Below are 24,000 nucleotides of genomic sequence, written 5' to 3' on the forward strand. Positions count from 1 at the left end.
TAACTGTTATACACTAGAGACTGGCTATAACACTTCCTCAAGGTTTACATTGCCAAGAATACAAAAGAAACTGTTACAAAGAGAGCTGTTCTGAAAGAATATTGCTAAAAGAGAATTTAGAGATCCAAAAGGGATCTGTGATACACCACGCAACCCATCTCCAGCACAATAAAATAAACATGCATTTCCCATAGAATTAAATTCATGAGGTCTTCTACTTAGTAACATTCTCAATTACAATGTGTGTGTTTACCATTTTAAATGACTAGAGATAAACACTACCACCACTTTAGTTTTGTGTAGCAGAGACATTATGCAAATAAGAAAACTGGAGAGAGAAAAGCTACAGTGCAATGAAAAGGTGAACAGAAATGAAAAAAAAAAAAAAGACAGTAGTTCTTATTCCATTCATCAAACAGGGATAAGAAGCATAGCTCTGATAAAAGGGAAAAAGGCATTATATGCATAGACAAAGAACAGAGATTAAAGTATGACCAAAACTAACATATAAACTGAATATGGAGCTAAAAGAAAAAATATATATATATCCCGAACATTGACTTTATGAGCAACAAGCTTAAAAGTTACATCTTGACTTTTAGCTATGGAAGAAACCAGACAGAAATGAAAAGTCATTTGGGGAATACAGGAATTTATCATCATTAGGTTAAAAAAAACAAAAACAACATATTAGGTAAAACAAATATAAGCAGTTACAACACGCGGTAAACTAGGCTAAATGAAACGTTTTCGTTGGTTAAAATATATTATATGAAACCTTAAGAGTAAAACCCATGCTTCCACATGAACACAATGAACAGAAAGTACAACATATGCTGGAATCATCAGATTTTCACCTAATGTCTACTTCTAACTTCTACTTGTAGCAGAAAGAGACAATAGGAATAAATGTGTGTGAACAAATATTTAAGGGGGAAAAAAAATGCATGCACTTCCCCACAACTGTAACTCTGTTACAGTCAATAGGCATGTGCCCTAGACAAAGCCTGAGATGGGAGATGCGATATTGCCATTCCCTCAGCGGCTCTCAATTTCCACGTGGCTCTCATAACTAAGAATATTTCAAACACTGAGTATGATTCTAATGTTTAAAGATGTACTATGTTCCTTAGTGCTCCTTCAGGTACTAAAATGGTCTATTCTTACATTGATGGGGGGGAAACTGGCCTTCTTGAGAGATCACATGGCAGCCTCTAAATCTAGGGGACTTTTCAACAGCAGTTTTGAACACACAAATTTTCCTTTATGCTCTGATTTCAAAAACCTAACTTCATAGGACTACTATATACTAGAGCTGGAAATTTGAACCTGTCAGTAACAAAACAATTTTCTGAACCAAGTAAATAAAACTGATGCTCTCATACCCATCTAGTAAACATTCAAGGTATCTTAAGACTCCCATATTATGACTAATTTTAAGCTTATTTCCCCACATACCATCTCTTATTTGTTAAATTCTCTTCAACAAATATTTTTGAACAATCAAAAACCAGATGCTAAGGAATACAAAGATGAAAACTCATACTACCTTCCCCAGAGCAGCTGACAGTGAAGTGATTCTCACTATTTTGGAGGGTCAGAGACCCTTGAGAAATGGATAAATCTATGGACCCTATCCCCAGAAAAGTGAATACACTTTCAAAAATTTGCGTAAAATTTCAAGGAGTTACTGTTCACCTGGAGGCCATTTATGGCTTCTTTAAGATTCAGGGCCCACTGAGGTTAAGAACTCCTGGTCTAGTAGAATGTAAGACTTTTTTGGGGGGTGGTGAAGATAATTCCAAAGGAATCAAAAAACAAAGACAGGAGATGATACAGAATCATGTAAAGAGTATAGTACAGGGACAAAGATCCCATACCGGAAGTCAGATTATCGGTATTCAAACCTTGGTTCTACTACTTACTGACTTTAGACAAGTTTCTCCTAAACCTCAGTTTCCTCATCTAAAGGGAATGCTAATAATACCTGGCTCTTAAGATTGTTTTAAGAATTAAGTGAAATAATTGCATGCAAAATTTAGGACAGTGCCAAGACAGAGGCACACACACAAGTACAGACCCAGAGCCCCTTGAGTTGAATTGATTTCCTGAAGTCTTTACAGTCCTAGCCCACATATATCCTCAGAGTAAACCCTCAGTTTCTTAAGACTGTCTTTATGACCAAAAGAGCCCAACTAAAACATCATCTTTTCTCAAACGCCACTGCACAAAGTAGCTAGTGACTTCTAAAAGTGACTTCTAAAAGTCCTTTAAACTCTAAGATGATTGTATACGGCAAAAATGTTGACTTTATCTACTTTTATTTATTCAGTGTAACCTTCCTTCTTCCTTCCCCCAGAATAGAATTTATTAACAAAAATAGCCAAAAAAAAAAAAAAAAAAGTATGGCAACAACCCTGTAGTAAACTGGTAGAAAAAAAGTCTTGTAAATTAAAGCACAAGATAACATATTTATTTACATTCATATTATGTCTGCTCTAGTTAGCAAACTGACTTGCCAGAATTTTGATTTACTACTTTAAGCTGCTTTTTTTTCCAAATTGTACACCCTACTATAGGCTATTTAATCTTGCTTTTTAAACATCAAAATCCATACACCATGGATTTACAAAATCCATTACAAAATTTATTACCAAAAAAGAATTTTAAAGAAGATAGGAAGTGTTTGCTTAAAAAAATAAAATAAGCAATCTAAATCAACCCAACAGAATGTTGTATTCCTATTTTTTTTAATGTATTTGGACTGATATTCTGCCTACAACAAAATCCAGGCAAGGACACTAAATCGCTCTAGTTTCTCTAATTTTCTAACTGAAATATTACAGAATTTTTTTAAAAGGTACTAAATATTTTCAAAGTAATTGGGTGATTATCCTTTTTCCTTCTTGAATGACACAGTATTAATATAATTTACAACTTTAATATATTAATTTCAACCTAGTATAATTTTTAAACTTTAAAACATAAATTAAATTTTTAAAATTTAAATAAAAATTTCCACTAAGTAATGCTTACTTCTGAAGTTAAGTCATTTAGATGAATGAAAAATATCTTTTCACACTGAAAGGCAGTGGGGTAAAATGGAAAAAAAAAACTCTCTGGAGCAAGGAATACTTGTTCCAAAATTTATGACTTGTGACCTTAGGCAAGTCACCCTCTCTGAGACTGTATCTAGTAAACTAACATAAAATGGGATGTTTTGTGACTATGCATACCAATATGGGGAGAAAAGAGATTAATAAATCTTAGCTATTTTTTTCTTTTCCAAATCTTTGCATGAAATTAAAAAATAGACGGCACTCAGTTTACAAAATAACACAATATACCACTACTCCATTCCTCATTCGTCTCTGCCATGGAGCTACTGGGAAGAAATGACAGAGTTCTCAGAAAATCTGTGAGTTAGAAAGAGATGAAATGGAAGTCCCCAAGGCAAGGCTCCCTGCCAAAACCCTTGTAATACCTGAATTTTACACTAAATGCCAAAAATTTCACTAATCAGAGAGAGAAGTTGGGTTAACAAAGATCTTGTATTTAAAGTGCAATCACCTCTGAGAAGATTAAAGGGCTTTTACCAGTTGATAGGTTGGTCAGTCAGTCATTTAAACATTACAACTGATTTCCCAACATTCACTATGATTGTCTTGAAAACAAATTCTAAAATATAACCAGTATATACAATTTCCTTACAGCATGCTTTAAGCAGTGTTTCTTCACTTTTTAAGTAAAAGGACTTCTTCATTTATATCAAGATGTTCAGATCCCCAAAGTAGTATTTTTACTATTCACATACTAAGAAAATACGACAAAATTCTACCATGAATATATAATTTTTTTGTATTCTAATCATAGCAGTATTGATACGTAGTTGAAAAATAATAGAACAATATGAGAAGGGCAAATCATTTGTTAGGTCCTCAGACAATACCTTGTAATGGGTGGTGTTCCCAAATTGTTTTCAGCACATAAGTTGAGCACTATGGACCTAATTTCTAACTGAAAAATGTAGGCAACTCAACTAACTATACATACAAGGATGAAGGATGACTTAGGGAAGCTGGTTTAAGTTCTGATTCCATATTGACTCAATCCTCACTAAAGATAATCACATTATCAAATTTTGTCATAAAATCACATCATTTTTATTATCAGAATTCTATAATATTGTGAATTAATTCAATCAAATGGATTTCTCTATCATTTAGCTAAAAGTATCTGAACTGAGAAAATAAAGAGTTCCAATTTGGTAAAAGGGGAAGAGGGAATGCGAGAGAGAAATGCAGTATAGAACGATGGTTAGGGGATGAGCTTTCAAATCATACTGCCACAGTTCAACCAACAGCATAACGCCACAACTCCCCTCTCTGATCTATAACCTTGGACAGAGTGATTAGCCTAATCTTCCATTACAGATTCTTCATTTATCAAATCATGTAAAAAATGCTTAAGACTTAAATGCTTAAGTGTAAACATTTATGTTTATACTTGCCAAGCACCCAGTAAGTGGACCTACTATTTATTATAGAGCATTATACTACATGAAATAAGTCAGATAGAGAAAGACAAATTCTGTACGATCCCACTTGTATGTGGAATCTAAAAAAAAAACAAACTTGTAGAAACAGAGCAGACTGGTGGCAGCCAGAGGTTGGGGGTAGGGAGGTGGGTGAAATGGGTGAAGGTGGTCAAAAGGTACAAATTTCCAGTTATAAGATGAATAAGTCCTGGGGATGTAATGTAAAGTGTGGTGACTATTTAACAATACTGTATTGTATAAATGAAAGCTGCTAAGAGAGTAGGTCTTAAAAGTTCTCATTACAAGAATATAACTATATATAGTGACAGATGTTAACTAAACTTATTGTGGTAATCATTTCACAAAACATACATATATCAAATCATTACGTAGTATACCTTAAACTAACACAATGTTATGTCAATTATATCTCAATTTTTTTAAAAAAAGAAAAAATTTGAAGTACTGAGCACTTAGATGTTTAACCAAGATCACAGTAGAACGCCAAGAAGCTTAGGCCAGCATAAGAACAGGAATTAAGAGACAGAAAAGTATAAGAAGAGAAAACATAAAAAGCCAAAAATAAACTTGCTTCCTCCTAATCCAACTCCCACAGAACATGACCCACACTCTGAGGACCTAAAGCTTACACCAATACTATACTAGTACTAAGACAGGATATGTTTTTTTTAATTGAAGTATGATTGCTATACAATATAAGCTACAGGTGTACAATACAGTGATTCACAATTTTTAAAGGCTATACTCCAGTTACAGTTATAAAACACTGGCTATGTTCCCTGTGTTGTACAATATATTTTTGTAGCTTATTTTATACATAATAGTTTGTACCTCTTAATCCTCCACCTCTACGTTGCCCCTCTTCCCTTTCCTCTCCATGGTAACCATTAGTTTGTTCACTATAACTGTGAGTCTGCTTTTTTCTTATATTCACTAGTTTGTTGTGTTTTTTAGAATCTACATATAAGTAATATCATAGAGTATTTGTCTTTCTCTGACTTATTTCACTTAGCATAATACCCTCCAAGTCCATTCATGTTGTTGCAAATGTCAAAATTTCATTACTGTTTATGGCTGAGTAGTATTCCATTGTATATATACATATATGCCACATCCTCTTTATCCATTTATCTGTTGATGGACACTTAGGTTGCTTATCTTGGCAATTGTAAATAATGCTGCTGTGAACATTAGAGCGCATGTATCTTTTTGAATTAGTGTTTTTAAAATAGGATATGGTTTTAAATAGGCTTCTATGGGCTAGCCTGGGAACTTAGAAACAGTGTAGTTAGATATGTTCCAAGTTCAAACAACTATTTTACACATGATCTGGAAGACAACCATTCAAAAATTAAGGATTGTCCATTTTTTTTCTTTTAGAAGTAAACAGCTTGTCTTTGTAAGCAAACATTGTCTATGAATCTAAACGTAATTCAAAGAAATTACTCAAATTCATTAATGTTGCTAAGTATAAATCTATCACAAAATAACACCATGCAAAAGAACTGAGATAATTTTTATAATTCAAAGAGCATGATGAATAAGATCATCCCAAAATCTTTCTCAAAGTGAGGTACTGAAACCTTTAAAAATTTTTTTACTACAACAAAAGTTTTATTAGTCATCCTGTTTTCATTTTTCTCAATAGTAGCTGACTTTTCCCTTATCTCCCAAGAGTCATGTGCCAGAATCAAAAGGTCATCCCTCCCTCCTACATTTCTACTTTGAAGAGCTATACAAAGCAGTTTACAACAGGACATGATGAAAAGAATATAAAGGAATATTCCCAATTAGAAATATAAGTAAGAATTTAGGGGATACCTCTTCCACTTTAACCTAAAAATGCTCTGTATTTATATTTTAAAATAAGGACTAATTAAATCAAAAGTCACTGCAGTGAATCAAAAATAACTGAGCAGTGGAAGAACTAAATCTCATTCACCAACCTGCTTTAGGTAAGTGGCCATGCTTTAAAACAGTGCAATACAATGAAAAGGACAAGAATTTTGGGGTCAGACTTGGTTTTAAATCCCTGCTCTCCTACAGACTACCTGTTTGACCTTAGACCTTAAACAAATTAACATCTCTTATACATCACTGTATTTATAACATGAGAAGAGTAAAATCTGCATCATGGAGTTATTATAAAGATTAACTGAAAATATTATAGAGAACACAATGCAAGGCACATTGTAAGATTCAAAAATTAGTAGCTGTTAGATCTCATTAAACCAACAATATAACTCCATAACTCAGGGCAGTCTAGAGCTGCGCTATCCTATATAGTAGCCACTAGCCACATGTGGCCATTGAGCACTTGAAATTTAGCTAGTCTGATTTGAGACAGGCTGTAGGTATAAAATAGAATGTTAATACAAAAAAAGAATGTAAAATATCTCAATAATTTTTAAACTGATTATGTTGAAATGATAATATTCTAGATTACCAGATTAAGTAAAATCTATTATTAAAGTTAACTTCACCTGTTTCTTTTTACATTTTAATATGGCTACTGGAAAAACTAAAATTACACATGTGGTTTATATTTCTATTAGACAGCTCTGGTCTGAAACCACATCTTTTATCTAGGAGACTGAAGATCCTAATGTACTTTAAATTCCTTATAATTTAATTAGCATGATTTTAATGTTTATCTACTTCATTTTATTATTTCATCCCCCCAATTTCTTGATTACCCCCATTCAATCTATTGCCTATTCATGGGGACACACCTCACCTTCCCACTTTACCAATAACAGTACTCATGGTATCTTACAAACTGGATGAAGAACAGCAACGTGACAGGCCATTCTTCTCTACCAGCTGCAAGTACTGTCTGTCCTTCAGATAATGTTAACAGAAGACTCATCCATATTCCTAAGAAATGTTTTTCTGTCTCAAATTCACTACTATATTTTGCATTAAAGCAATGTATCCCATCTCTGTCTTTCCTATCAGCAAGTCTACCTTCTAGCAGTCCAGGAGGCTAAAATCTAGTTTCAAATTGTGCTTCATAATCTATTACATTAATATAACTGCAAAGACAGAAAATTCTTTTTCAGCACCTAGAGATAAGGCACTAACTAGGTAATGTAAAAAGATGATTCCTTTTATCTGCTCAGACAACCTGAGAGAAAGTTTAAAAAAATACTGATAAGAACTATAAATTTAACCAACTCTTCCATTACTTATTAACATTACCGACAGGACATGTCATAGTGCTGAACACGTGCTGCTTAAATTAAACTACTATAGCTGGGAAATTCTAACTTACAGCATTAAAAATATATATTTATACATCACTTCTAATTTCTCCAAAGCATTTCCATAGACATTATCACATCAGTTCCCTACAAAAGTCACTGGCTGGAAGAGCTGATTTTACTATTCCCTCATTTGACAGATGCAAAAACCAAAGCCCAGAGGTCACAAGCGATTTACCTGCCTAAATAAAGTTAGTAGGTGAGAAAAGATACATAAGAATATCTACAGCTTCCCAGTGGCTAAGACTGTGGACCCTTAGTCAGATCATGGGTTCAAATGCTGGCTTTAAAACTTAGTAGCTGTGGGATCTTAAGACAAGTCACACCTAACCCTATTCCCTCTATATTTCAGTTTTCTCATGGAGATAATATTAATAATTTCCCTCATGGAAATTAATATAAAGGTGCTCACACATAGAAAGTTCTCAATAAATGCCTTTATCATTTAAGGCTTTAGAATCTAAAAGAAGGGACATTTAAAGGTGACTTTCTTATATTAAAAAAACAAAGTAAGTCTTTTGTCATAAGCATAAGAACATTTCTAGAACATCTTAAACCACAATCATAAACATTTCAAATTGATAATATTTTCATTTTTGACAAATTCATTCTTCATGTCTCTTCCTTTTTTACTCTTAAATTACTTCTAAAATCCTGTAAGAAATGAAACTATTTCTTTTGTAGTAAACTTTATCATAGGGCATACCCAAATTTGCAGAAACTAATTTTTAAAGTCATGTTTCTGGAGTCACAATGGACAAGTCTGAAACAATGTTGCACAGTAACCAAATCTCAGTTCTGAAGGCTAGCTAGTGCATTTTAGGAAAAAGAAGAGAATGGGGGAGCTGGGAGGGGGAGGGAGGCAGTGTGCTGGGGAAAGAGTATCCCTCCTACAATTCTAAAAAGTATATACTCGTCTTCCGGTATCACATAGTAGGCACTCAATAAATAATTTATGAGTGAGTAAATGGATGAATGAACAGGAGAACTAAATCAAGCAAGAAAGCATCTGTGTTACTGTAGTAGGTGTCCTTCTAAACCCAGAAGTCATTACCAAAGTTAACCAAGGTTCTAAGCCATAGCCCAGGGACTGGAAGAAACAAATATTCTAAGATTTCCTCCTGCTAATTGATTTCAATGACCCTCTTTATATGTGTTTAAAAAATTATACCTAGGTTGAGATGTATACACTGATGTGTATGAAATGGATGACTAATAAGAAAAAATAAATAAAAAAATAAATGAACATTAAAAAAAAATTATACCTAGGTGAATTCCTACAGAGCAAAAGCTTCCTTTATAAGTATAAAGTGCTTTCAGGAATTAGCCACAATCAGCAAATACCTTTTGTACATATATACACAAATAAAAGGGGTCTCTAACTGCAAAACAAAATTGATGTACTATGTGTTAAAATGCCCATTGCTCCTAAAGGATTTTCTTCCATTCATGTATATTCAGGACAGGAGACCAACTGTTGGTGTATACTTGATCACTTATCACTCAACTTGCAGTTTTGCACCCAGCCTTATTTTAACTTTTTTTTTTTTTTTTTTTTTTGCGGTATGCGGGCCTCTCACTGTTGTGGCCTCTCCTGTTGCGGAGCACAGGCTCCAGACGTGCAGGCCCAGCGGCCATGGCTCACGGGCCCAGCCGCTCCGCGGCATGTGGGATCTTCCCAGACCAGGGCACGAACCTGTGTCCCCTGCATCGGCAGGCGGACTCTCAACCACTGCGCCACTAGGGAAGCCCCTGCATGTTCAACTCTTTTTTAAAAATTATTTTTGACAGTGATGCTAATAAAGAATATTAATTAGATCAAATTTTACGTATTTTTTTTAACTATCACTTGTGTGATTCAGGTTAAAACATGCATTATTAAAACAGCAAAATCCAAATATACTGCTACTGGTTCACTTTAAAATCTGTTAAAAATAAATTCTGAGTATGAAAGCCAAAATATAAAGTTATGAGAAAATAAAAAAATAAAGTTATGAGACAATACATGTTATAATTTCTACAATTAGTATTGTGCTGGATTCCCAAATTAAATAGTAGCAATTTTTAGTGTATAATAAATTAATACAGGATTAGAATAAAGATATACCATTAGTAATATGCTTTTCGTAAAGAAGTTACTACTACTTGCTTACCATATATTTTACAGATTTCCAAAAGTTTAAGGTATACTTCATTATTTATTTACTTAATTTTTGGCTGCGTCGGATCTTCATTGCTGCGCACAGGCTTTCTCTGGTTGCGGCGAGCAGGGGCTACTCTTTGTTGCAGTGCGCACACTTCTCACTGTGGTGGCTTCTCTTGTTGCGGCACATGGGCTCTAGGCTTGCGGGCTTCAGTAGTTGCGGCACGTGGGCTCAGTAGTTGTGGCTCGTGGGCTCTAGAGCACAGGCTCAGTAGTTGTGGCACACGGGCTTAGTTGCTCCGCAGCATGTGGGATCTTCCCAGACCAGGGCTCAAACCCATGTCCCCTGCATTGGCAGGAGGATTCTTAACCACTGCGCCACCAGGGAAGTCCAAGGTATACTTCATTTTTATACTCTTATAATCTAAATATCTCTTTGCACTGATGTTATAACCTCTTTGCTCTGAGGTTCCTTTTATTTATATAAAATATTTTTCAGATAGGTAAATATACAGAATGATTAGTGAGCGAGGAGAAGCTATTTTAAAACTTCATAACTCTACTGAGGAATCATAAAAATATCTAATTTTTTAAAACATCCCTGAAATTACAGAATGCTTCATTCCCATTGAAACAAATATACGCATAGGGAAAATACATTCAAAGCTTTTTTAAAAGGTGCAAAAAAAGGGAGAACAAATATACTAAAAGATTTTTACATCTTGAAAATGAACAATGGAAAACCTAAGTTTTAAAGTGGTAACAGGGGACTCTCCTGGTGGTCCAGTGGTTAAGACTCTGTGCTTCCAACGCAGGGGGTGTGGGTTCGATCCCTGGTCAGGGAACACCACGTGGCCAAAAAAAATAAAAATAAAATAATTTTTAAATTTTTTTTTTAAAAAGTGGTAATGCAAATCAGAGGACCACTATCCCCACCAGTTTTGAGACTATGCAAATCTTTTAAAAATTAGAAATAGTATCATATGCCTTATAGTTTTACATATTATATAATTTGTATTATATTATAGCAGACTGCCCTCCCCATATATCAATGAATTAATTATTCTAAAACCTTATAGAAGGATAAACAGTTCCACATGATTCCTAATCGTCAAGTGAGTACAAATTTGTACTTTCTTGTACTAATGTTGTTAGGTTTCAAAGATTATCCTTGGCACTTCTAGGATTTCATGCATTAAGCAGCTTCACCCATCCATATCTTTCATAATTTCCTAGATAATAATAATAGTGGAGAACATATACAGAGCCCTTATGTACTTGCACATATTAAAAGGCAATCTAGCAGGGTGGTTAAGTGCCACTATCTGAGTCCAAATACTGCCTCTGCACTCATGACCCTAGGCAAGTTATGTAACTTCTCTGTGTCTCAGTTTCTTTACCTATAAAATGGGATAAATACCTGCCTCATGAAGATTACTTGACAATTATAATTGTTTAGGCTCAGTGCCTGGCACAAAGTGCTACATAAGGGTTAGCTGCTGTTATTATTATTCCTACGTGTCATGTGCTGAGTCGAGTTCTTTACATGCATTATTTCATTTAATTCTCACTTAACTCTATTTTACAGATGAGAATATTGAGGTTTACAGGGGTTCAGCAACTTGCCTTTAATAAAAAAGCTAACAAGAGGAAGGGCCCAAATTCAAACCCAGGTTGCCTCTTTAATGATCCAAGCCTTGATATCTATGCCAATGTTTCAAACTAGGCTCCATGAATACACTCATAGGGAACTTACAAGTTTTCACTCTGATGATTTTTATTTTAAATTACGCTAGAGATGTTTCAGATGAAAGACATTTTTACATAGTAGATTTTAATTTCTCGAATCATCAGACTGGGATATGCAATCCCCTGGTATTCCCAGGAATATTCTCAGAGGTCTAAGAATTTTTTTGTTCTTACAAAGTAGTCAACTTCTCACTCAGCTTTCATTCTTCAAGAATGAGGGCAACAACTACTTTTCAAAATCCTTATGCCCATTTCATTACAATTCAAAGTTTTGACCTTTTGGCTAGTCTAACTACTTGAAAAAGTAAAACTGTAATTTTTAAAAAACTATGGTATCTTTTGCAGCACTCGGTCTTGTCTTTAAGAACAAAACACCCACACAAAAAGAAGAAACAAATATTAAAAAGGTATCTATTCCTTTAGTAAACAGTACTTTACTTTCACATTAAGCATCAGTCTCTCATCTTTAATCCAATTATATAATTACCATAGCCTACAGCATATTGCTACTTGAATAACTCAAAAAATAAGCCCCAAATAAACTCATTTTCTCTATGCCGCCTTCCCCGCAAAAAGATCCCTTTTCAACATCTCTAATTCCTGTCAATGGTATTACCGTTCTCTCAGTCATCCAGGCTCATGACCCTGTGGTCAAGAGAGAGAAATGAAAGAGCCTGTGCTCTTTTTCAGTGTACTCAATTCCTCCTGTAGAAACATTACCTCAAGGAGCTGTAATCTATCTGGCACAGTGAACATACACAATTATAAACATGAAATAAATGCTATGAAGGATGCATAAGATCTTCTTTGAGTAGAGAATCATGGGCCAAACTCTAGGGTAAAGAGGATAGGGAGACAGAGAAGACATCCAGAGGTGAGACTTTTTTTTTTTTTTAAGATGTTGGGGTGATTAATTTTTGCTGTGTTGGGTCTTCGCTTCTGTGCGAGGGCTTTCTCTAGTTGTGGCAAGCGGGGGCCACTCTTCATCGCATTGCGTGGACCTCTCACTATTGCGGCCTCTCTTGCTGCGGAGCACAGGCTCCAGACGCACAGGCTCAGTAGTTGTGGCTCACGGGCCTAGTTGCTCCACGGCATGTGGGATCCTCCCAGACCAGGGCTCGAACCCGTGTCCCCTGCATTAGCAGGCAGATTCTCAACCACTGCGCCACCAGGGAAGCCCCAGAGGTGAGACTTTTAAGACTGAATAGCAGTTAATAGAGAGAAAGAAACAACCTGCACATGCACAAAGGCACAAAAATCTCAGTGACATATTCAGTGAACACCAGGAAGTGTTCCAGAAAGTTCCAGTTTTCTAGAAAGTAAAGTGTGATAACAGGGACTGCTAAGAAATGAAGCTAGAAAGAGCAGGCATACTTAGATCATGAACAGTTTAGCCAAGGAGTTTACATTCTATCCAATGAGTAAGGGAAAGCCACTGAGTAATTTTAAGCATGAAGGAATTACTGCATTCTCATTTTAGAAATATTGCTCTGACACTGAAAAACAGACAGGAAGAGCTACAGCCGAGAAGCACGGACAACTGTTAGAAGACTGCTAAATCAGTTCAGGCAAAAGACTAGCCTAGAGCAGTGGGGAATGGAGAGAAATAGATTGAGTCAAAAGATAGGTAGCAGGTAAAACTACAGGATTTGGTAACAAGATAGACTGTGGTTTGAGGTTTGGTAGGAAGATGGTGGAAAGGAAGGAATCAAGGCAAATTCAAGGTTTTTAGCTTGAGCTCTGGGTGGATGGAACTGCCATTAACTAAAACAGGGAACAAAACAGGAGAAACAAGGTAAAAGTAAGTAAAGCTGATGAGTACAGATGGTGTTAGTACTTCTGGTACATCCAGAAGAAATTGTCTAATAAATGGTTAAGTCTAGAACCCAAGAGAGAAAAATTTAAGATGAAAATATAAAATTGGGAGGTATTAGCCAGTAGAGTGGATGAAACTGCCTAGGAAAACTGTACGAAAGGATAAGAGTTCCAGAGACCACCAATATTTAAAACACAGGCAGACAAATAAATGAAAAGTACAAGAGAGTGGTGATACGGAAGTTTGGAAAGGAGAGAGTTTCACGAAGAAGGGAATTGTCAATGTATTGAATGTATAAAAGAGGTGAAGAGAAGAACTTTAAAGCTTCTCTCGGTTGGCAATTGAGTAACTGGTGACAGAGGTTACAGAGGAATGGATGGTTAAAAAAAAAAAAGCTAAACTAGACAGGGGTTGAGTGAATGGCAGGGGAGGAAAGAGTAATCTTGACTGAGATGAGACTAAGAGCTAGAGAACAGACGGTTAAAGAACATTTTCAAGATGGCAGAGATTTTAGCATTTTTATAGGGCTAGAAAGGGACCAGTGAAATGTGAGATTTTTAAATTATGCCTTTGTACTTAAACTTACTATAAGAAAAGTTACCCATTATACAATACTAAGTGGAAAAAGAAATTGAAGAATATGTATAGTAGGCTGTTACTTAAAATAAAATTCAGACTGTTTTATGCCTTTCAAGTTACTATCATTACTTTGTGTTAGCAACTATCTGAAATTCTTATTTGTTTAGTTGCCTATCTTCCCCCCTAGAATGTAAGCTCCATGAGAAGAGAGATTTCATCTGCCTTGTTCTCCACATATTCCTGCTGCTTAAAATAGTGCTTGGCACATAGCAGGCACTCTACTGTTGAATGAAAATGTGTATGTGCACACACACATACATATATATGAATGCATGTATTTACATGAAAAGCATAAAGAAAGTTCTAATTTATTATTTGAACTTATTTATGCCAGGGGTGAGTGTGAGACTAGGAGGAGAGGTAAACAATACTGATTCATTTTTTGCTTCATAGATCTCTATTCAAATTTTCTACAAAAATCATGTCTTTTGTAACTGAAAAACAACTTTTAATAATGATCAGATGAGCCTAAGAAAGTTAATCTATTCTGCCTCTCTATTTTCTTTTGGTGGGTTGTCTTGATCTAATCTGACTGCAGGCTGATCCTTGAGCTGTTTTGGTAGGGCAGTTCAAAGTCAGAATTTTAAACCTTAGAGCTGGAAAGAACGTAGACATCATCTAAGCCAACTCCCTAGTTTTACAGATGAGAAAGCAGACACTCATAGTAATTTAATAAAAGGTAACTTAATTAATAAAATTAGGGTACTGATGAGAAGTTTTTAAAGAACAAATGATTAGGAACTATTTAAAAGGCTAATCTATTATATGCTATACATAATTTAAATGATAACTAATGAAAGCTTACTAAAGCTTATTCTCACATATAACCTACAATCTTCTGGTGAAATTATTACTCAAAGTAAAACTATTTCCTTAAGCACACTATTCGACCAATGAACCCTACAGTTAAGCACTGGCTAACCATTATAACATGACAAAGGATTCAGAATACACAAATATAGGGAGTGAAGTTATTCACCGTTAGGTGTGCAAACTAACTGAACTAACAGGCACTTCTTTCTACCAGGATACACAATAGGTCAAGTATATATTACATTTAAGGATTGATCACACTTTGACTCAAATGTCTGTATCAATGTCTACAATGTGTATTTAATAGAATTTAATAAAAATTAAATTTTGAATAAGTAAGTAATACATTACTAAGTATTTAGGGAAATGACTTAACTATTTCTCTTTACATATATACTGTAGTTTACCAGGAATACAACAAATTTTATCTAAACTTCTGAATATCACTTTGAACTTGTTTACAAACTATCTCATTTGATCCTCACAACAACCCCATAGACAGCAGAAATTATTAGTCCCATTTAATATATAAGAATGAGGCTCAGAAGTTAACTTGACTAAGGTCATTTTGACAAGTCCTAGGACCCAGATCCTCTACCTCTTAGCCACTGTTCTTTCCATCACCCAAGCTACCTCATATTTACCATTTATTAAAGGGCAAACCACTTTATAATTTCCTTCCTTCCACAATGGTGGAGGTGCGGAGGGCAGGTACCTAAGCCCTAGCAATCCTATCCCTTTCTATTCCATTTGAAAGTTTGGTACATAAGAAAATATTAGCCATTCATCTTAATAGTGACAAGAAAGATGTGACAAGTCACCTTAGTTGAGAATTGTGCACATCAGTAATTCCCACCAAGTATTCAATTATTTCCTTAATTCTAATAAAAGTATCCTCTTATTTAGAAAGCTCTCTAGGGCTTCCCTGGTGGCGCAGTGGTTGAGAGTCCGCCTGCCGATGCAGGGGACACGGGTTTGTGCCCCGGTCCAGGAAGATGCCACATGCCGCGGGACGGCTGGGCCGGTGAGCCATGGCCACTGGGCCTGCGCGTCCGGAGCCTGTGCTCCACAACGGGAGAGGCCACAACAGTGAGAGGCCCGCGTACCGAGGGAAAAAAAAAAAAAAAAAAAAAAAAAAGCTTCCTATTAGAAAGCTCTCTATAAACAATACCCAAAGTAGTATGGGCTTAATAGTTGAAAAAAATCTGAAACCAAATCTCAGTCCTATCACTCACTAGCTGCTCAACTGTGGGTACATTTCTTAATTTCGAGTCTCACTGTCCTCATCTCTAGAGTGACGATGACACCATCTACCTCTGTGAGTTGTTGAGCAGATTGAGTGATAATATGTGCAAAGCCTTTAGTTCTTAGAAAAGGGCCAGAACACACCAAGTTCTGTTGGAGAAACAAACATGCAGGAAGGCACTGCTCATGGGTAATGTCATTTATGTGAACTTTACTAGTATAACTCCTAGTGTGACCTTACTTCTTGTCTCTCTCCAATATCTGGGGCAGGATACAATATATCACTCTTGCTCCCAGGGTACCAATTTACAGTGCGTGCTGGATTTCAGCCCTCTTCTAAATCCTCTAGTTAAGGAATATCATAATCTATTATTTGACTATCTTAGAATTGGCCATACCAAACCAAAGCTTACACTATTTTCACTCCACTCTTTAAGTCTGCTAACTGCATCATTCACTATTTTGAAATAAAATAAGAGTAAGCCAATTTTATAAATACAAATCATGATAAAGCGAATTCATGTTGGGTGAAAAGGGCAGGAATTTTCAGGGGGCAGGGGGAGGGGAGAAGGACCTAACATTGAGAAATTATGTATTCAGCAGTCCATCATGCACTAAATTTACTTTCTCTCTTTTAATCTTCCCAGGCATTATTCTAATCAAGATTAGCATCGTTTTACAGATTTTGCAAGGGAAGCTTAAACCCTGGCTCACTCCCCCTCGCTCAAGGTACTATAACCTACAGGAAGGCTCTTGCTCAACTCAAGGCCTTTCCTCCTCCTCTTGTAATCTCTGCCCAGAATGCTCTCCTGTCTCCTACAAGGCCGTCGCCTTCTCCTGCTACAGGGCTCACTTCAAATAGTTCCTACTCTCTCTATCTCTAAAGTAGAATACACCAATTACTCCATCCTTCTTTCCTTCATAGAACACAAAGCCATCAGTATTCATCTTCTTCCTGTGTTGAAGGACAGCACAGATGATGCTGGCTTAATGAATGAGTGAACACACCTGCCTACAGACATTTAGCAAGTAAAAGGGCCTGGAGACCAATCCAGATTAACCTGACTGCAAACCCCTGCAGTTCCCTACCTCTATTATTTTTCACTGGTGGAAGGGGAGGTGCTTTGGGCTGGGAAATCAATGTAGAGGTATGCCTTCCTACTTTCTATCTGTATTCATTCACTTTAAAGAAATTACAGAACCACCTACACATATACTTAATACTACAAACCATTTAACCAGAATTTCAAGAGATCTTACATTGCCTTTTAGAACCACAACTCAATTTGGGAAAACAAAAACAAACAAAAAACCCACTGCGTTTATGATGCCCCTAAACAATCAAAATACCTCCAAACTGTTGAGTAATTGGATTGGCAACTCCACATATGGTTATTTAAGGCCAAAAGAAAATTTAAGTCACACGTATAAATAAATGCATTTTACTACCAGACTTGCTTGTAATATTTTGTTCTTTTATAAGATGTTCTGAATTTCCCAATACTTCATACAGAAAAATCTTAAGACCAGCCATGGGATTATCATTCTTATCGTGGTAATCATGTTCTTTCTTAAAGAAAGATGATACGAATGCACTCCATCTGTTGTGTTTCACTATTAAACCATGTTCTTGCAGACAGAAGTCACCTCGGGTAAAACGCCCAGTGCGGTGAGAGCCGACCACTAACAACATTCCCTTTGTTGCCTTCCCCACGGGGTTTAATACTTACTGCTGAGTCCTCCATCCTCGGAGACTCCTGTCCCTCTCATTCCTAGGTAAGTCAGTCCCAATATGAGGAAAAATAGGCAGGCAGCAGTTAAGAGAAACATCGACAAGTAGTGGGCACTGAAACCCCCAGTTGGGGACACCTCCTCCCGTTTAAATTGCTGGAGAAGTTCCTCCTCAGGTTCGGAAAGCTTCGGTTTGTTATATGTGTTCTTCAGGTAGGTATGATTGGAGCCCGTATGATTGGAGTGATTGATCCTGAGTGAACCAGAGGCGGCCACCGCCGCACTGGGAGGGAGGCTGTTGGAAAAAATCCTGGGGGAGTCCACGCCGAAGGCCACACCGCCGATATGATTATTGGTTTTAAGAAGGGAGCCTGTGGACGAATCCAAGGTTGAGTCCACGTCCGCGAGCGGTGGCTGCAGGAGAGGGGCCAGTTTCTTAGCGTTAACGCGGTATCTAGGAATGGGGCTGGAGTCCGGGGGATCAAACCCTCCTCCCTGCTCCGCCGCCGCCGCCGCCAACGACGACGACTCTTCGACGTTTCGGCTCCTGTCTAGACTCCCAGCGGCCGCCGCCCTGTCATTCATCGCGATTCCTCCCCCTCCCTGAACTGAGGTCTCCAGTCGGCCGCCGGCCGATTTCGCAGGCAGGGGAGAGAGAGGCTTACTATGGCCCCGCCTGGGCCGATGCCGGGAAAGGGAGTCGTCCTTCAATACCTGTCTGCTGGAGGCCACGTCGTCGTCCTCCTCTTCTTCCGAGTCCGAATAATTCTCCCGGCAGCTGTAGGGGAGAAGCCGGCTGCCATTCACGGTCCGGCCGGACCACAGCGGCTCCTCGGCCTCCGGGTCCCTATCCTCGCCGTCCTCTCCCTCCTGCTCCCCGTCATCCGCCGCCCCATCTCTCCCCGACGGGCTCTGCAGCTCGGCAGCCGCCGGCCTCCTGGCCCCCCACCACGAGTGGGGCTTCCTCCTCTCGGCCGAGTTGCTGTTAGTCACCTCGCTGGAGGCCAGGGGCGCCGACGTCGGTTTGAGCCCGCGATACTGGAGCGGAGCCCGGTCTTTCCTCCCGCCGCCGCAGCCGCCGCCGCCGCCGCCGCCGCCGGCCTGGTCCCGGGGACTGGCCTCCACGTCCGACTCGTCCGAGCTGAAGCCCAGCAGTACTTTGCTGCCAGCCGTGGGGGCGGCCGAGGCGCCCCCGGGCCCTCCCAAGGGGCTCTCCGGGCCAGAAGCCGAGATCCGGCCCAAGCCTCCAGGAGTCCGTAAGTAGGAGAGGTCGCCTGAGACCTGCCGGACCCCCATCCCCACGGCCGCCGCCGCTGCTGCCGCGGCGGCGACCGTGGCGGTTGCCGTGTTATTGTTATTACTGTTCCGCGTCTTGGTGCTGCGGCCCCCGGACCGGTGCTGCTGCTGCTCTTCCTCTCGAAGCTTCTTCAGCTTCTTGAGGTAGACCGGGCGGGTGCTCTCCGTCACTGGGCCAGGAGACAGGCCGTAACGGCGGAGCTGAGAGAAAAGCTCCTCATCCGAGAGCTGTTGAGGCGCCGAAGCCGTTGCTGCCGCCATTTTCTCTCCAGGGTGTTTTACAAGCTCCGCGCTACCGGAAGTGACGCGCCGCCCTAGACCCTGAACTAGACCGGACTGCGTCGCCCTCCCAGCGCCACTGGCGCCTTGGCCAATGGGAGGCACGGGAGGAGCTCACCTGAGCGGGAAAGGGCCACCTGAGTCGCGCGCGGCAGAGAGTTCTGCGCTTCCACCTCGGGGTGCCAGCGCCTTCTTCCCCTTCCCTTCTGTCACCTTCTCCGGCTGTTCTCCGCCCTGCCCTTCCCAGCGCCTCTCCCGGGAACTGCCTCTTGCCAAACCACACCTTGACCTCTTCTTCCCAGGTTCCTGCCACCGGGCAGTAATATTGAAGGGAAAACTGAAGTTTATGGCAGTGGTTTTCTTTCATCTTGATTACCGCTGCCAAGGGGAGCTTAGAGACTTAAAGAAATCTTGATGGCCAGACGATTGGTAATTTCCCTGACTCCTGGTTCCCTCTTTTCGCTTTGTCTTTCCGACTGACTTACCAAAAAAAAAAAATAGAGTTACTCTCGCTGCTCATTTGAGAAGCCTCTCCTCTAACATTCCAAGGAAAAGATAGAGTAAACCAGCCCCGATACAGTTTACTTCAAGAGTAATGGCTATTCGTTCCCTAGTTAGTTGTAAGGTATTATCGTTTTTCCCCTTTTAAAATCTGATAACCTTGATAGGTCGTCGTTTTTGGAATTGAAAGAGCCAATCACATTATATGACTGAAAAAAAAGAGAACGTGCCATCCTGCTTATTTCCTTCTTAAGACCTTTTCAACCTATAGTTATTTATTTATTGTTAATATTTTTATGTATTTGTTTTCCTAATTTTTAATTTATTTATTTTCTTATCCCTTTGAACTGTAAGCTTTATGAGCAGAGGAACCTTGCTTCACCCCTTTAGTGCCTGACACTTCAGGCACGTTCAGTAAACGTTTGTTGAACTAATTAATGAATTGCAAAGGTAGGATAGTGTGAGATGAATATTTTGACATGGGAGTAGTGACAGATGAAGAGGAGAAACCTTCACACACAGTCAAAAAACAGAAATGATTAAGACCTGGATATCCAACCCCCTCATTTATAGACTAAGAAATGAATCTCAGATGAAATTTTCCCAGTTTGGTAAAGATCGCTTCCCTTTTCCTCCAACACTGGCAGAGCTGACACTTCTTGAATACTTAAACCCTAGCAGCTACATGGCAGCACCTAGCACAATATCTGGCACGCTATGATAATTTTTGTCAAATAAATTATTTTTCCCTGTTACATTATACACATCTGAACGGAAAAATATGTTAGTCAAAAGCATAGATACTAGCTTTTCAACATCCTGAATCCAACAGCAGAATAATGCTCAGTAACCTGAACTTTTGACTTTTGTTAGCAAAAGCTTGCTGTCTCCTCAAAAATACTCTTACGTGGACGGGCACTTCCTTGTCCTTTATCAGAGGACTTTAAAAATCTACAAATATTCCTGAATTCTAGGACTGTTAAGTACTTTAAAAAGTGCTTGACATAGAAAATTTTAGCCACTACGATGATAATGACCCCAAATTTATTACCATAATTGTCTGGGTCGGGAATCAAATGATTATAAACGTATTAGACCTGTGTCTCAGGATAGCAGAGGAGTTAAGCTGTGAGTCTGAAGTTAAGCAAAACTGCATGGGGACCCAGCCCTGTCGCTTACTTTCAACATTTGTTCCACACCCTACTGGCTCTCCAGGTAGGAATCATAGAAGTCAGCCTCTGATTTTCAGGAATCTTTTGATATCCTATAAGGATTTGAAGACCATTTATATTTCTGCCTGTGACTTAGGGCAAGTTATTTAATCTTTCTGAGCCTTAGTTTCTGTATAAACAAAAGAGAGATGATGAACCTTCCTCAGAAGGCTTTTTTTTTTTTTGCGGTACGCGGGTCTCTCACTGCTGTGGCCTCTCCTGTTGCGGAGACAGCCTCCGGACGCGCAGACTCAGTGGCCATGGCTCACAGGCCTAGCCGCTCTGCGGCATGTGGGATCTTCCCAGATCGGGGCACGAACCCATGTCCCCTGCATCGGCAGGCGGACTCTCAACCACTGCACCACCAGGGAAGCCCCAGAAAGCTGTTTTAAGGATTAAATGAGAATATGTCCGCATAATTCTTAGCACCACACCTAACACACAATGTACATTCAAATGTTAGCCAGTAATGTACAGCCAAGCATTGTGTGTTTGGTAGCATGGCTTCTGAGAGAGAACTCCATGTAACAGCAGTTAAGGAAAATACCACTGCACAGACAGAAGTAGAAATGGTAAACCTTTGCCCAAGGCATCAAATAATCCCATTTAGTAATTAATGAAGACAAAGGGGTTTGGCAACCATAGTCGTTTTAGCCCTTGGGGGCAGAAAGATTTGGAATGAACTAGGAACCAAAGGTCTGGAGTCTCCAAGTTATGGGACTTAGGGAAAATCTTAGGTTCTCAGAACCTCAATTTATTCTTTTCTAAAATGATGATAATATTGTCTATCCTTCTTGGGCACACAATTAATATTCAATAAGTATCTGTTAAGAATAATGAATGAATGTATGTGAAAATTCTGTTCAAATACATTGTTTACCTGCTAGGTATTATAGCCAGATAGTCACAACAATGAAAACTACAATTGGTATAAACTTTATACTTTACAAAGAGATTTTATATACAAGGTCTCATGGAGTCTACAAGAAACCTTTTCTCCTTAAAGATACTGAGGGCATGATTTATTGCATGGAACTATGTGGGGTTATAATTACCCTTTGAGTGTTTGAGCAGATCTTATACTTTCTCAGGAGAACCTTCACTGACCCAGCACTGTCACTACCTGCTTCCAAAGTTCTCCTCATTTACCAATGGATCTTACTCCTGCTTCCAGATTGGCTAACTTTTAAAGCACAAGCCTCTAAATTAGCAACCTGCACCCATGGTCTACAGGGAATGCAATCTCAAACTCACTCCTGCTCTACAGCTTTCAAAATTTTGACTAAGGGAAACATTTCTGAAGGATTATAGAAGGATAGGCAGTCTATCTCTTCCTCTATATGTTTTTAATATTATCTCTGCCTTAAGCCTGCTGGTCAGAGACCAGTGAAGCTTGGGCCACATTGCTAACACCATACTCCCCCTGGTTCCCAGTTAAAATACCTATTGCCATATTTCCCTTCATAGTCAGGACATCAGCCTTTGTTGAAGGACCTTCTAAAGAATGATATGACACTCAGCATCATGTTCACAGATATTGTTAAGTGTTTATTTCCTTAGAGAATGTCCTTTCAGGCCTCAGTATTAGAAATAGTTGTACTTTTCCAGACAACTCATTTGTTTGGGTTTTGGATTGGTTTTGCTTTGTTTAATCTATTTATCATTATTTTTTATTGAGGTAAAATTCACATAGCATAAAATTAACCATTTAAAAGTGCACGATTGGTGGCATTTTGTACATTTACAAAGTTGTGCAACCATCACCTCTATCTAGTTCCAAAACATTTTCAACATTCCCAAAGGAGACCCCATACCTATTATGCAGGTATGCATACCTATTATGCATATAGGTATGCATATATTATGCATATAGGTATGCATACCTATATGCATACCTATTATGCAGACCCCATACCTATTTCTCTCCCCCTTCAGCCCCTGGCAACCTAATCTGCTTCCTGTCTCTATGGATTTAACTATTCTGGATATTTCATATAAATGGACTCATACAATAATGTGACCTTTTGTGTCTGACTCCTTTCACTTAGCATTTTGAAATTCATCAGGATGTAGCATGTGTCAGTACTTCATTTCTTTTTTATGGCTGCATAGTATTTCCTAGTACGGATATACTACATTTTGTAGATAATTCATCCATTGATGGGAATTTTGGTGGTTTCTACCTTTTGCTATTGTGAATAATGCTGCTATGATGTACAAGATGTACACTGATGCACACGTATCTGTTTGAATACCTGTTTTCAATCATTTTGGGTGTGTACCTAGGAATTTCAGTTCATATGGTAATTGTATATTTCACTTTTTGAGGAATCACAAAACTACTAATTTGTTTTTAACCTTATGGATGGCTGCTGTTGGTTTGCTGACTTGCCATGTTTCCCTGTTTGAGATGACAGCTAGGAAGTTCATACTCAATTTTGTGTCCCAACTATAGCAAGTGTTTAGGGCTCCATAGCATATATTTAAAACATTAATCCCATTTCTAATGCCATCTAAATTTTCTGACTTTATATTCACGTGCCTCATTTTAAAAAGTGATTTCAATTTTATTTTCTCTTCCAAAGATGATATGCATCTTTTTAGCTGTCTTTTAATTATTTGGGGAATACCATATAATTCCTTTGACAATCCAAAGGGTAGGTTTTATTAGTTTTCATCTTTTACAAATAAGGAAACTGAGGTTAGAAAAGTTACTTGATTCAAGTCTCAAGAACCAGAAGGAAAACTGAAACCTA

At 38.3% G+C, this 24,000-nt stretch overlaps 1 protein-coding gene across 3 annotated transcripts in view; it reads right to left on the reverse strand.

Annotated features, from left to right (window-relative positions):
- LEMD3 (LEM domain containing 3) overlaps positions 1-19,539 on the reverse strand; it is a 69,019-nt gene extending 49,480 nt beyond the window's left edge. For all 3 annotated transcript variants that reach the window (XR_009565310.1, XR_009565311.1, XM_030866373.2), the window contains exon 1: positions 17,957-19,539. Coding sequence is in view for 1 of the 3 variants with exons in the window: in XM_030866373.2 (XP_030722233.1) it covers positions 17,957-19,514 (1,558 nt within the window). In the remaining 2 variants the exon portion in view is untranslated. The remainder of the gene's footprint in view (positions 1-17,956) is intronic.
- Positions 19,540-24,000: the final 4,461 nt, after the last annotated feature.

This window comes from Globicephala melas, chromosome 10, assembly GCF_963455315.2.
Source record: "Globicephala melas chromosome 10, mGloMel1.2, whole genome shotgun sequence".
Taxonomy (NCBI): Eukaryota; Metazoa; Chordata; class Mammalia; order Artiodactyla; family Delphinidae; genus Globicephala; species Globicephala melas.